Source organism: Clarias gariepinus, chromosome 21, assembly GCF_024256425.1.
Source record: "Clarias gariepinus isolate MV-2021 ecotype Netherlands chromosome 21, CGAR_prim_01v2, whole genome shotgun sequence".
Classification (NCBI taxonomy): Eukaryota; Metazoa; Chordata; class Actinopteri; order Siluriformes; family Clariidae; genus Clarias; species Clarias gariepinus.
The window spans coordinates 7,743,794-7,759,156 of NC_071120.1; the positions used below are offsets into that span (position 1 = coordinate 7,743,794).

General features: G+C 37.6%; 1 protein-coding gene across 1 annotated transcript; it reads right to left on the bottom strand.

The window, feature by feature from the left end:
• Positions 1–369: 369 nt before the first annotated feature.
• Positions 370–12,031, bottom strand: vamp5 (vesicle-associated membrane protein 5). Its single transcript, XM_053481566.1, has 3 exons — positions 11,822–12,031; positions 2,039–2,182; positions 370–1,501 (listed from the first exon to the last, which is right to left on the bottom strand). The coding sequence occupies exons 1-3, from the start codon at positions 11,822–11,824 to the stop codon at positions 1,331–1,333; spliced, it is 318 nt and encodes a 105-aa protein (XP_053337541.1). The 5' UTR covers positions 11,825–12,031; the 3' UTR covers positions 370–1,330.
• Between the last annotated feature and the right edge of the window lie 3,332 nt (positions 12,032–15,363).

A 15,363-nucleotide genomic window follows, 5' to 3' on the forward strand; every position in this document is an offset into this window, starting at 1 on the left:
ACAAAATACTGGAAGTTCTCAGAATCTTCCCCTTACTTACCCTGACCAGGAAAAAGCTGAGGAATATGAATGACTGGGGGAAAATACTATAGGCTTTAGACCATGGGAAGGTCTTCAGGATAGAAAAGTTTATATAGAAAAGTTATATACAGTATGTAATGTGCTCTCTCTCTCTCTCTCTCTCTCTCTCTCTCTCTCATAGCACTGACATGATCTGTCCATGTTAGTTTCTAACACAAACCTCATTAATTTAAATCTTTAACTCTACAAAGATAACATAGTCAGTAACAAATAGTAATACATCAAACATCATGCAAAATCTTTGGGACAAAAATAATTATTGGTCTAACTAATTAACTGACAACAAAATAAACACGTACTGAATGCTTTATTTTATTTTTTATTTCAGCAGCATAATTTCAGACGCAACTTCATCCGAAACATCAAATACTAAAAAAATACAGCTTGGAATTCTGAATAACAAAATTGCTTTTAATTGTTAATTTTTAGAGACAACTATAAACTTATATAAATCACAACTGCAATATTTTCAATATTAATAATTATGACAAGTTTGCACATTTATAAAAAAAAAAAAGAGAGAGAGAGAGAGGGAGAGAGAAATATTTAGCAGAGGGTAACACTGCCTGAACTTGAATATAAGTCAGAGTAATTCAACCCTGGATAAATTGAGCAAGTCACGACATGTGTTCTAAGTCTGCACATCTCAACTCACCACCAAACAATTTCTTTTGTACATTTTTCTGTCAAAACCAAAACTGAGTCAAAAACTATATATAAAATAACAAGCAAGAATTAATCCATTAGGGATTAAAAAAACAACAACATTAGGGTGTTATGGGGAAGTTTATTTACTAAGGCAATACTGTGCACTGACTGTGTATAGATTCTATAAGGATTCTGATGTGACATATCAATTCCATGTAACCAACTGAAAAAGGTCTCATTCTTCAGTTTGAAGAGTACAGCATGAAAAAGCATCAACAGTTCCAACAGAAGAGCTTGACTCGCAGCTCAGCGTCCTCCAGTATCTGTCAGTTCCTCCAACACCCATCCGCCTGTCTAGACATTGAGCTGTTTGCGCATGGGCCAGTTACTTATGTAGAAATGAAAGCAAAGGCAGCAGCGTGTCTCAACGGTACCGTCAGATCTCTGTACACACATCTGAGTTGTTTTTTTTTGTTGTTGTAAGACAGGATGCACTGCTTTAGGACGAGTCCCGAGGCTCACGTTTAACAAATGAAGCGACTCCTGAGCAACCATCGATAACAAAGCAGTTCAAAGCAGTTTTTCTTTTTTTTGCATGTCATTAGGGACCCTCTCCCTCATTTTTCTTAGAGCCGGTTAGCGAAACAATCAAGACGATAATGATGGCCAACACCACGACTCCAACGATGATGGCCAGGATCACCTTCAGCTTCATGTTCTCCCACTGCTTTTTCTGCTTCACTTGGGTGGCAGTTTTGGAAAACACCTTGCTCTGTAGGAAATCAAGCACAAAAATAAGATCCATGAGCAAACAACGGAATGGTGACATCATTAAGGGCCTTTATCAGCTTTTTATTATCAGCCTGTCATTATGAGAAAGTGAACGTTTTTATCTCGAAACTGACCTCAGAGCTTGAACTCCCCAATCTAGACAATATTTAGCTTTTTTTTCCCTAAAGGAAGTAGAGTTCTAAACTTAACCCTGTCAGCAAAAAATCAGGATGTAAATTCTACATTCTTCTGTTCCCATAATCTCCAGCCTCCAGGTTATTTATAGTGCGTTCAATATGACATTTCCTGTTAGGCCTTGGAACTGTGGAAAGCATGATTAGTGTTTTAACTGCCCTTCCTGATTTTCATGGAGAACGCTGTTAATAAAATAAATAAAACTTCTATTCTAAAACACGGGCTAACAGGATGTGGCCTATCTTACATAAAAGAAAGATAAAAAAAAAATTAAAAAAAGAGTTACACATCTCGAGAATGTTATGATGTTATGAACCATTTAGTTTTTTCCTATTTTGTTCACCTGTTCGAGCAGCTGGTCAGCTCTGTCCTCCAGTTCTCCCAGTTTCCCCTCACGCTCACTGGCCTTGTTCAGGTTGTCCATCATGATATCGCAAACCTCGTCCACGTCCTGCTGAGCCTGCTGCAGCCGGCTCCGCCCGTTCTCCTGAACACATACAGAACACGTAGCTCAGGATCAGCAATCAGGTCAGGAGACTGGGACGTAACAAGATAGCAGAAATTGGGAAAAGACTAAAGGTCGACTGATATTGGTTTCTCTATGACCAGCGTCGACCAGATCATTAGAAATCAGGACAGCTGATGGCCGATATATGATGATTATTTATTTATTTATTTTATTTTATTATTTTTTTTTATTTTTTGCTGTGTTTGGAGTAAACAATGCAATTTTTTCCAAAAAAAAAAAAAGAAATACAACTTTAATAATAATGATAATAATGAATGTTACGCAAATTTTTTTAACTTAAAGGTACATTTATTAATTATTTAAAAAAATACAAGGCAGGTATTTTAAGTGATTCATTCTATAATTCCGTTATTCCATGCACATCACAATCTATCTATACTGTGTTGTTGTTGGTGAGGTAGCATAAGCCTAGTCTGACAGATAACATTAGCTAACAGCTCCTAGTAACCTGAAGAACTCACATAAAACATGTTCATAATCATTCCCCTTTTCATCATCATAAATAAGATTTAAACATTTCACATAATTATTAGCTAAACTAGTAGGTAACAACAGCTAGAATTTAGCACATTTTAGCTAGCGATTCCCACTATGCTAACATAACATTATAAATCCCATAAACATGCTAGCTCAAGTCACATCATACTGTTATAAATTCGCTACAAGACACAAACAGCTGTTTCTATGTTCTTTATTAACTATGATGATTAGTGGGTGTCACTGACAGGCAAAGAGTTTGTGGAAATAGTTAAAAGGTTAAAGCCAAAAATGAGCTGATCAGCTGTAATGTAATCAGTGATATTATCTCTGGTTGAAGTCCACGTAAATGTCTGTCTGTCCTTCTGTATTGAAGAACTTTCTGTCTAACTTATAAATGCAAAGAAATAAAATTGCGTAATTGTGAATATCTTACACCTTGTTTGTGCTAAGCAGTAATTCTTTTATCATCAGCCAAATCCACTCCCTGTTCGGTAATCGGAGAGTGAATCACAGATGAGAAATAAAATTTAAAAAAAACGACTCCAGCGTGTCAAAATTCACTTTATTATTTAAATTCACTTTTTTACACTATACGTTATTTAATATAAACTAATCCCAGTAGAAAAAAATATCCAGTTTAGCTTTTCTAATTAATATCTATTGGTGCAGGTGTTTGTTTACATTGAGCAAGCATTAATGGTCATTAAAATCTGTTCAGCCAGTTTTGCATGATAAAATGATGTTTTAATAGATTTTACAGCTTAGTGTCCTCCAGTATGCAACAGTTTCTTTAACACCCATTCACCTGTTCGCACAGTGGTCAGTTACTTATGGAAAATTGGTACTGGCACATAACTTGTCATAAAGTCACGTCTACTTAACTTATTTTATTTACTATATAGGAAAAAAATGTAAGGAAAAGAACATCAGTTAATGTGCCACTCAAGTGGCTTAATATTCTGAGGTATTGGCTGATACCAACTATTAAAAAAAAAGGCCAAAATCAGCCCAGTCAGTCAACCTGTAAAGAAGACAGTAAACATAAACAAAAATGGGAAAATATAAGTATATACAATATTATTTTTGTAAATTGTCCAGCTAAAGTTTTCTATATCTGTATAAATTTCTCTTATTTCATGTTAAATTTCTTTATTTGAATAGTCTATTTACCTTTTATTTAAACTTTTAGGTCACTGGTGGTTGTGTAAGCATTTCACTTCATATCATACTGTGTATTTGAATTTGATAAGAGGAACATTTATAATGAACTGGAAATTAGAGGTAAAATATAAAAGGAAACTAAAATGAGTACATAAGAGTCCAACAGGAAAGAGGAGAAGAATGTAAAGTGTGAAACACAAGGGTGTAACAGGACACAGAAGTAGATTGTAAAAGGTAACAGCATACAAGGAAACAGGGTGCAACTATAATAGGATGAAAAAATTTTATGTCGAGGCGGGACGAGAGTGTAAAGTGTAACAGTATTCCAGGGAATGTAACAGGAAACAGGTTCGGACTGTGATGTGAAAAAAACTTATCAGGAAAGTGGAAGATAACAACATACCAGGTATTGGGACACAATCACCTCGTATGTTGTTTTCTTACAATAATATTACCAAGAAATTGATAATGGGTTGAGATGGTGAAGGGAAAGAGCATGTCCAGTTTCTTGGTATATTGATGCCTCAACCAGTTAGCCATTAAGTTAAACTTTACAATATTTTGGACATACTAGTGTAAACATGCGATACAATGGAATGTGAATAGGAAGCAGGAAATGGGATGGGATGGAGGCTGACAGAATAAGTCATCCCCCCGAAAATATAGAAATCTGAAGATGTTATTAAGACATAATACAGGAAATAAAAATCAGGGAACTCATCAGGAAACTGCAATTATTACAGGATGTTTGAGAGGACAGGAAAAGAAAATGGAAGTCTGCGTGGATGTTACGATAGGATAGGGGTGGAAACCAGGCAATAAAAATATGACAGGATCAGGATGTAATAGGACAGCATTACAAAAATACCAAGAAATGAGACATAAGTGAGAAACAGGAAATTCTAAAAATCTAGTAAGGACTGGGAAACAGATGTGAGAAGGATTTTACAACAAGCAAGGCAGAACAACTTGTGAGGGATTATAACATAATACAAGCGAGAATAGCAAGTGAGCTGTCATGTTTCATTAACATGTTAAGTCCAACATTAAAAAATGACAAAGAGTATGACATCTTGTAAATTAAAATAATTTAATAATTTGCAAACTGTTTAATTAATTACGTTGTTTCTTAATTGTGATAAATGTGTGATAAATAGATTTGTAAGAACCACTGACTCAGTCTTGAGTATTGTGGCGTGGGCGGGGCGGCGGCTGACGACCAGCATGCCTTGTCGGTGTGTGTTCACCATGTTGGGGAAAGGTGTTTGGGTTGGTGGCTTCGGCCCTGTTTGTGTAAGGGGTGTATGACGTGTGATATGTGCTCCAGTTCAAGCTAGTGCTGAATTGGATGTAGGCTCCTGAGTGAAGGTGCTGCTCATGCCTTACATGCTGTGTGCTTAATAAAGTACTCCCAGCCATTGCATTGGGTAGCAAATAAGCTCACTCGTCTCTCCAGCATTCTTCCCGGCGTAAAAACGCTACAATATTAATATCTACATAAACTCTGTTCTGGATCATATTAACAGGGGTATGGATTGGGTGACCACGCAAAGAAACATAGTAGCATTCCCTAATCAGAAGCCCTGGATGAGCCGGAAGGGTCTGCCTTCTGCTCAAAGCCTACAGCCTTCAGGTCTGGAGAGCGGGAGGCCTACTGCGTCGCCGGAGTGAAGGGGAATCTGCAAAGCCAAATAAGAACACAAACTGCGGATTGAGGAGCACTTTATCCCTGATGACCCCCGACACATGTGGCAGGAGATCCAGGCCATCGTTGACTTGAAACCACACAGCTGGGTACCTCCAACCAGCTCTGCGTCACTTCCAGACGAGCTCAACCTCTTTTCAGCTCATTTTGAGAAAGGGATAGAGCCAATGGTCAAAGCAAAGCTACTACCAGGTGAGAGGCGCTCACAGTCTCCACCTCTGAAACTTGTGCTACTCTGAGAAGAGTGAATGCAAGGAAATTCCCAGCCAAGTATTCAGAACATACGCGGAGCAGCTGGCTGAGGTCTTCACAGACATCTTCAACCTGTACTTGGCCCCGTCTGCTAGTGTCAGTGCCAAAGCACTTCCCTGCAACAACACTCAGTGACTTTTGACTCGTAGCACCCATCCTTGCAAAGTGCTTTAAAAGACTGGTCCTCACCCACCTCAAAGCCTGTTTGCCACCCACTCTGGAGCCAAATTAGTTTAATGGTCAACTGAGGATGCCATTACCACGGCGCTCCGTTCTGCCCTGACTCATTTAGACAACGCTGACACCTACGCCAGGATGTTGTTGCTAGATTGTTGCAACTGGACCCTAGACTTCCTTTTAAACAGACCACAATCTGCAGTCTCACCTTCAGCACTGGAGTTCCTCAGGAATGTGTATTGTATTATACTCCCTTTTTACCTATGACTGCTACCTGCCTTTGTCTTCGACAGCACTATCAAGTTTGCAGATGACATCACGGTGGTGGACCTGATCAGACATAATGACGAGACGGCTTATAGGGAGGAAATCAAGCATCTGGTATCATGGTGTGAAGACAACAATCTGGAACTAAACATTAAGAAGACGAAAGATTTTCGTCATTGTGGATTTCCAACGAACTGGCAATCACACTCATCCTCTCATTCACATCAACGGAGCTGCCGTCAAGAGTGTAACCAGCTTTAAGTTCATTAGAGTCCATATCTTTGAGGACCTCACGTGGTCCCTGAACTCTTCTTTCCTGATCAGGAAGGCACAGCAGCGTCTGTACTTCCTGAGAAGACTTAAAAAGTCCCACCTGTGTTCCAGGATACTGGAGAACCTTTAGCGCTGTGCCTTTGAGAACATTCTCACAAACTGCATCTCTGTGTTGGACAGCAATGGCACTGCTCAGCACCCTAAATATATACCATATCTCTATTACCAAATGCATCTTCTGTTTGTGTAACACACTGTATTTATTTACTGTAATTAGGACGCTTATGCACTTCTGGTTAGATGCTAACTGCATTTCATTGGTTCTGTACATGTACTCCGCACAATGACAATAAAGTTGAATCTAATCTAAAACGAATACACAACACTGAATGATGTGTTGACAAGACGTGATAAGATTCTCGTCAGTGGTTTAGCTGAGCTAGCTTTTAGCATGAGGCAGTAAACTTTCCTTTTATGTAAGCCCTAAACTTGTTGAGAACAGAAGGGGGACAGTTTGTTTGGAAGGCATCCAGTCTGGTTGCTGTAGCTCTGGGAATGCAAGTCTGGATCCTCGCCTGTGTGTGGCGTCTCATTTTCGCAAGCTAAACAAAAGACAAAGTGGGCCAGAGCCACTCTGTGCTACCCAAAGCTCACAATATGCTCACTGTGAGTGTGGTGTGGGTTCATGACTCTAAAAAGGAGGCATTTAAAGATGTTGACCTGCCGTGACCTCTCTCAATTCCAGGGAACATGATTCATCAGCAAGACTTGATTAGATGGTCAAGCACAAATGACCTTTCTCATGTACAAATAAAGATAACAGTGCACAAGGATGAGCAGACGTGCAAGGAATTTATATATCCGTGCTGGAAAACCGTCATTCAGGAGATCAACAAGCTTTCTGATTGAACCTCCTTATTTTTCATTTTTAACTGCCTCGCTACACATAAATGACGGACACCTCTGAGCCTAAAAACAGGAAATGGCCGAGTGTGAGCATTACGATAAGGAAAACCCTTAACGGGACAATGACAGTAAAAGATATTAAAGGTTTACTCAAGGCACAGTGCTGCATTTTTATAGATATATAAAATTATTGTACAAATATTTTATTCTTTATTAGTTAAATTTACTTCTATCTTCTTTTCCATATATATTTCCTAATAATAGTCTTTTATTTTAAGGTCACGGGTGGTCGTCTAAGCATTTTACTGCATATCATACTGTGTATGACTGTGTATGTGACAAATAAAAATTGTAATTTTAATTTGATATATATATTTTTACTGTTCCCTACAATAGTCTTGATAGTCTTCCCATTGTCAGTCTACATGGGACATGATAACTAAATATTAGAGCGGCTTTAATCCACACACACACACACACACACACACACAGTAACTTCCAAACCGGGAACTTAAAGGTTAATGCGTTCTAAATTAAACACACTAATCACTATAAAGGGCACCAAAAGCTGGAAGTGTTCCAAACCACCAAAAAATCATCACTATATATGGCAATATGAGCTGGAACTGCAACAAAATTACACACCAATCACTATGTATGGCACTAGAAGTTGGCTGTGTTCTAAACTTCACAAACTACTAAATATATCAAGCACTATGAGCTGAAAGTGTTCCAAATGTCACATTTATTACTACATAGGACCCTATAAGCTGAAGAGATTCTAAACTACACACATTAATCACTATACAAGGGACAATAAGCTGGAAGTGTTCTAAACAACAACACAAATCACTATATTAGGTATTATAGGATGGAGGTGCTCCAAACTACACAAACTAATCACTGTATGGGGACTATAAGCTGAAGGCGTTACAAAATGCAGACACTAATCACTATATAAGATCACTTTGAGATGGTGTTATTAACTACATACACTAATCACTATATAGGACAGTATAAGATGGTGTTATAAACTACACACACTAATCACTATATAGGGCACTACAAGATGATGTTTAAACTGCACACACATCAATTACTATATAAGTCACTATAAGCTGAATGTATTCCAAACTACACTAATCACTATATAGGACACTATAAGCCAGTTTCTAAACCATACACCCTAATCGCTATATAAGGCATTATAAAATGGACGTGTTCCAAACTACAAGCACTAATGACTTTATGTGGCACTATAAGACAGTGTTATAAACTACACACACCAATCACTATATAAGGCACTACAAGATGATGTTTAAACTGCACACACTAATCACTATATAGGTCACTATAAGATCATGTTTAAACTACTTCCACTAATCACCAAATAAGGCACTATAGGATGGTGTTATAAACTACACACACTAATCACTATATAAGGCACTATACGATGGTACTATAAACTACACACACTAATCACTATATAGGGCACTACAAGATCACGTTTAAACTACTCACACTAATCACTATATAAGGCACTATAAGATGGTGTTATAAACTACTCACACTAATCACTATATAGGTCACTATAAGATGGTGTTATAAACTACTCACACTAATCACTATATAGAGCACTATAAGATGGTGTTATAAACTACACACACTAATCACTATATAGGTCACTATAAGATGGTGTAATACACTGCACACACTAATCACTATATAGGTCACTATAAGATGGTGTAATACACTGCACACACTAATCACTATATAGGGCACTATAAGATAGTGTTATAAACTGCATACACTAATCACTATATAGGACACTACAAGATCACGTTTAAACTACTTACACTAATCACTATATAAGGCACTATAAGATGGTGTAATAAACTGCACACACTAATCACTATATAGGGCACTATAAGATGGTGTTATAAATTACGTTCACTAATAAATATATAGGACATTATACAATGTTGTTATAAACTACACACACTAATCACTATATAAGGCACTATACGATGGTGTTATGAACTACACACACTAATCACTATATAGGGCACTATAAGATGGTGTTATGAACTACACACACTAATCACTATATATGACACTATACGACGGTGATATAAACTACACACACCAATCACTATATAGGACACTATACGACGGTGATATAAACTACACACACCAATCACTATATAGGACACTATACAATGGTGCTATAAACTACACACACTGATCATTATATAGGGCACCACAAGATCATGTTTAAACTGCTCACACTAATCACTATATAGGGCACTATAAGATGGTGTTATAAACTACACACACTAATCACTATATAGGGAACTATAAGATGGTGTTATAAACTACACACACTAATCACTATATAGGTCACTATAAGATGGTGTAATAAACTGCACACACTAATCACTATATAGGGCACTACAAGATGGTGTTATAAACTACACACACTAATCACTATATAGGGCACTACAAGATGGTGTTATAAACTACTCATACTAATCACTATATAGGGCACTACAAGATGGTGTTATAAACTACTCACACTAATCACTATACAGGGCACTACAAGATGGTGTTATAAACTACACAAACTAATCACTATATAGGGCACTACAAGATGGTGTTATAAACTACACACACTAATCGGTATATAAGGCACTATAAGATGGTGTTATAAACTACACACACTAATCACTATATAGGGCACTACAAGATGATGTTATAAACTACACACACCAATCACTATATAGGACACTATACGATGGTACTATAAACTACACACACTAATCATTATATAGGACACTATACAATGGTGCTATAAACTACACACACTGATCATTATATAGGGCACCACAAGATCATGTTTAAACTGCTCACACTAATCACTATATAGGGCACTATAAGATGGTGTTATAAACTACACACACTAATCACTATATAGGGAACTATAAGATGGTGTTATAAACTACACACACTAATCACTATATAGGTCACTATAAGATGGTGTAATAAACTGCACACACTAATCACTATATAGGGCACTACAAGATGGTGTTATAAACTACACACACTAATCACTATATAGGGCACTACAAGATGGTGTTATAAACTACTCACACTAATCACTATATAGGGCACTACAAGATGGTGTTATAAACTACACACACTAATCGGTATATAAGGCACTATAAGATGGTGTTATAAACTACACACACTAATCACTATATAGGGCACTATAAGATGGTGTTATAAACTACTCACACTAATCACTATACAGGGCACTACAAGATGGTGTTATAAACTACACAAACTAATCACTATATAGGGCACTACAAGATGGTGTTATAAACTACACACACTAATCGGTATATAAGGCACTATAAGATGGTGTTATAAACTACACACACTAATCACTATATAAGGCACTATAAGATGGTGTTATAAACTACACACACTAATCGGTATATAAAAAGAAATCGTCTAGTGAAAGAGAATCTCCTCTGTACTCTTCATGCTAATTCTGCACGTCGCTCATCACCCCATACATATTCTAGGTCAACTAGCTGAGGCGGGTCTCTGTGTCGTAAAGCCTGGTTGCATTCTGGGACTTTAAGTGAGTACATTTTCCACTGGATCTGTGCTTTCGATTCCAATGTGACATCAGAGTGAAACACAACAAATTAATAAAATGATCACCAGCATGACCAAGCCCATGAGAAGAGTCCCACTGATATACAGTTCAGCATGTCTCTAGGTGGAGGTTTGTCTTTAAATACATTCAGGGAGCACAATGCTTATAGTAAGTGGGCAAAGGGAAGGATGTACCAGTCTAAGCACTTCCTCCCGGAGCTTCCTTCCTTTCTTTCCTCTCTCTCTCTGTCCTTCTCTTTCCTGAAGCTGGAATTTCCTCCGATGCTCTTTATTCTCCTGTTGCATGCGATTGCTCATCTCATCATCATCACGCGCCATCTAAGAGGCGCTTCGACACTTTCAAGAAAAGGTTTTTTTCTTTCTTCCACATGACTTCTCTGTGGTATAAACCTGTGGGTGTCTAAATATGATACATAAATATCCCTCAGCATACAGAGTTATCTGGCGAGGACCAGCTGCAGGAAATAAACCATGTGGCGTGTGCGCGTCTGTGTGTGTGTGTGTGTGACTTGTGCTAGTCCAGTCCTTATGTAACCCCAATTGCTTAGTTTTATCTTACACCCATGCAGCAGATCTGCTCAGCTGTCACATCTTTTGTGTGTGTGTGTTGCAATCAAGTTAAAGGAGGGTGTGTTTAGACACACAGAAGAACGAAAAAGAAGAAAAAAAGAAGAAGGAGGAAAAAAACTTACCATGTTGATCAGGGTTTCTGACTTCCTCTCTGAACTTGTGTCACTGAAGTCTTCTAGCAGACATCTGACAAAGAGCCTTAAACATCCAGCTGTTCTCTCTGTCTTGGGAGCTCTCTTTCTTTGTGTGTGTGTGTGTGAGAGAGAGAGAGAGAGAGAGAGCGAGAGAGAGAAAGAGTTCTTGCCTCTCGTCAGGACCTCTGAGCTCAGTGCTCTGTGCTTGGTTTTTAAAGGGACCTTCTCTGCTCTGTGGTTGCACATGTGGGTGAACAAGCCTGTCCCTCGCCCTGGGTTGCCAGATTGACACAAAATAATTGACAATCATAATCATCATCTAATGTCATACACATATACAGTTCATAATGCATTTTATTAGACGGTAGATTAGATTTCGGTGTCTTGGTGTTATTATGTTTATATAATTAAAATAATAATAATCTTAACATATTTATAATGTACAGTATATTATAAACAGTTAGTTCCAACCGAGTAATCTGATTGGACGAGTGGCATTCCATAAGTGGTGATATAGGGAATACGGTGACAGCACTGGGATGTTTAATATGCATTACTGGTGTTCCAATAAGCGTTAATTACACTAACTCCCTGTCGCAGTATGTGTGGAAGTAGGTCGGTTCACCCCGTAATACTGAGGAGAGAGCAGCTGCCTGCCAAAACCCACATGCCAAACCAGTCACCAGCACTTTCAGCAGGAACACACATCTGATAACTTTATGTCATCGTAAACAACAATTTGTCTCCATTTTGTCTAATAATTGCTTCTAAGTCATTCTGAACTGTCCATGATGTTTATGGCTTAAGCAAGCTACAAAGCGAACCAGCTTCTAACACAAGGCTGAATCCCAACTCCCTCTCCAACCCCTGATCAATTCCATTTAACGCTATTCAGGATTCAACCCAGAACCCGCACGTTAACGGAGCTGATATTCTAAAGCTGAACAAGTGCAAATCTAAAGTAAATTGTAAGTTTCTCAGGACCATCACCCCCTCCATGGTTTATTCCCCTCACCTTTTGGCCACAGAGTATCAGGAAGAATTGAAAACTACTTTTACTCCAGTTAATTACGCTAACTGTCAGTCGCCGGGCTTCTGCAGGCTAGAAGAATAATAGCCCTTTCTTGGGAAAAAGTGGACATATTTGGATAAAAGAGATGACAACTTGTATGACACTAGAAAAACTAACTTACATAGTTAAGAGGAAGGCAGCAGAGTCGGCAAGTGTGTGGAATCCTTTTATTCAATTTCTTTAGCAAAAAGGTTTACAAATATTTCAAGCTTGTTATGTTTTTTTTACTATTTTCATTTTGTTTATTATTATTATGATTATTATTATTACTATTATTATAATTGTATTGATTTATTTATTTTGCTTAATGATTGGTTAATGATTCTTTTACGTCTGTATGTAATTGGTTGTTTGTTCTGTATATAAATATGGGAAAGTGATTTTATTTCTAAACATTTGCAGAAAGTGGACGATATTCTTTATACTTTAGTTTAATTCGTATTACTGTTATCATCTACTGTTATGCATAGAATTATTTGTAAAACTCAATTAAAATATTGTAAAAAAAAACAAGCAAACAAAAAACCTGTCAGTCACATGCTCCACCAGTCACGGTTAGTTAGTTCCACCAGTAAGGATATGTGTTGGTGAAGCAACATAACCAATTAAATATTTAAATAAATCATACTCATAATCTACGACCACATCGTAGCTCTGCTAAAATTCTGTCCAACAGCACTGATTTGCTTAATTATATACTTAATTAGATGCTGTATATAACATTTTAATTCAATTAAATATAAAAAAGTAAACCCAGAGAAGTCCTGTAAATTATACTATTTTATACATGTTATAATAATATAGCAACTATATAATAAATGTATTATTTAAAATACAAACATCTGTGCATTATAAGTGTAAAAACTTAAACATAACTTTAAAATTATTTTTACTTGCATTGTTATTTAGCTACAGTTATTTTTATGAGCTGCTATGAAAATGTAAATATTGTAAATATTAGTAAAAGTGTAAAATAATATACAATATATTCATAATAAAAATAAAAGTCTGTCACCATGTGTATAAATATTTCTAAATGAAATTATTATTATTGTTAGTAGAAGTAGGAGTAGGAGTATTGTTAGACGTTTAAAGTGGCTGGACCTGGCAACCCGTGTCCCTGCACTACAGTTTCCATCTCGAGCGTCAGCCCCCTCCGCCCTTCCCCTCATGTGAGCGGGGTAGTAAGTGGGGGCAGGAAGAGATTTTCATATTCGAGCAGCGATATCCACCCGGCCCTGATCCGGTTTCATCTCTCCAGCTCTACAGACCACAAGGATTATTGTAAAGCGTTACAGAGCAGCAGGATGACAGTAACTGCACCACCAGTGCTGAATGTCTGAGCAGTTGCACTTTCACTTTTGATTTCCTAACACAATGGAAAAGACCTAAAACCCTCAGTGAAGAGGGAAAGTGTTGCATTAAATGTGGGTGTTACTGGGTATTCTGGTATTTCCTGCCACACTTTTTGGTTCCACTTTACATGTAGTTATAAAAAACAAAACAAAAAAAACAACTGGGCACAAAACTTTCAGTCTTCAAGTCATCCTCGGTTCCAGCAGCACTGAAACACAGCGTGTGTGTAAATACAAAAAGAACTTGCTAATGCTAATAAAGTCAAGTTGTCTTTTACTATCATTTCAACCACGTACGGTCCAGAACACAGTGGGGAAAAAAGGACCATATGTTTTTTTGGTTTTATGTTTTTATGTAAAGTGGAACCAGAAAGTGAGCACGCTGCAGGAAATACCAGAATACCCAGTAAGAGAGAAGGTCAATAGTGGTGGCAATATTGTGCAAAAAACATTTGCAGGTTGGTGTGTGTGTGTGTGTGTGCATGTGGTGTGGGTGTGAGCGGGTGTGTGTGTGATGTGGGTGTGTGTGTTTATCAGTTCAGTCCAGTTGTATTGAGGTGACTGTGATCATCTGTGTGTGTGTGTGTGTGTGTGTGTGTGTGTGTGTTTAGAAGTTTACCATTCCCACAGTATTGAGGAGTCGGATGTCTTAAACTGTTACACAGTGTGTATGTGAGGGCCCGAACACTTCCCTGTACCTTTCTCCAGATGGCAGGAGAGTGGAGAGTGTGTGTGAGGGGTGTGTATGATTTGGGATACTTAGCTTCCCAAAGAGGTTCTACATGGAGGCCTTTCTGAGAAGGAAACCTCCTGTTGTGAGAGTTTAGTAATGTAAAGTAAAGTTGGAAATGATGCTGATCGAGCTGCATTATAAACCACAGTATATTAAATATATTATTTAAGTTAAAAAAAAAAAACATTGAAAAAACAGTTTTATAACAAGTCAGCATCACAAAATCAGTGTCGCGCCATTTTGTAATTTTGACACATGAATGCCTTGAAAGAAAGCGATTTCACGATATCCACTAGGAATTCATTTAGGACAAAAGAATTGGCCCCCTTTATGTTTCTATCACACGTCAGGACAGTACCGCTCCTTACCA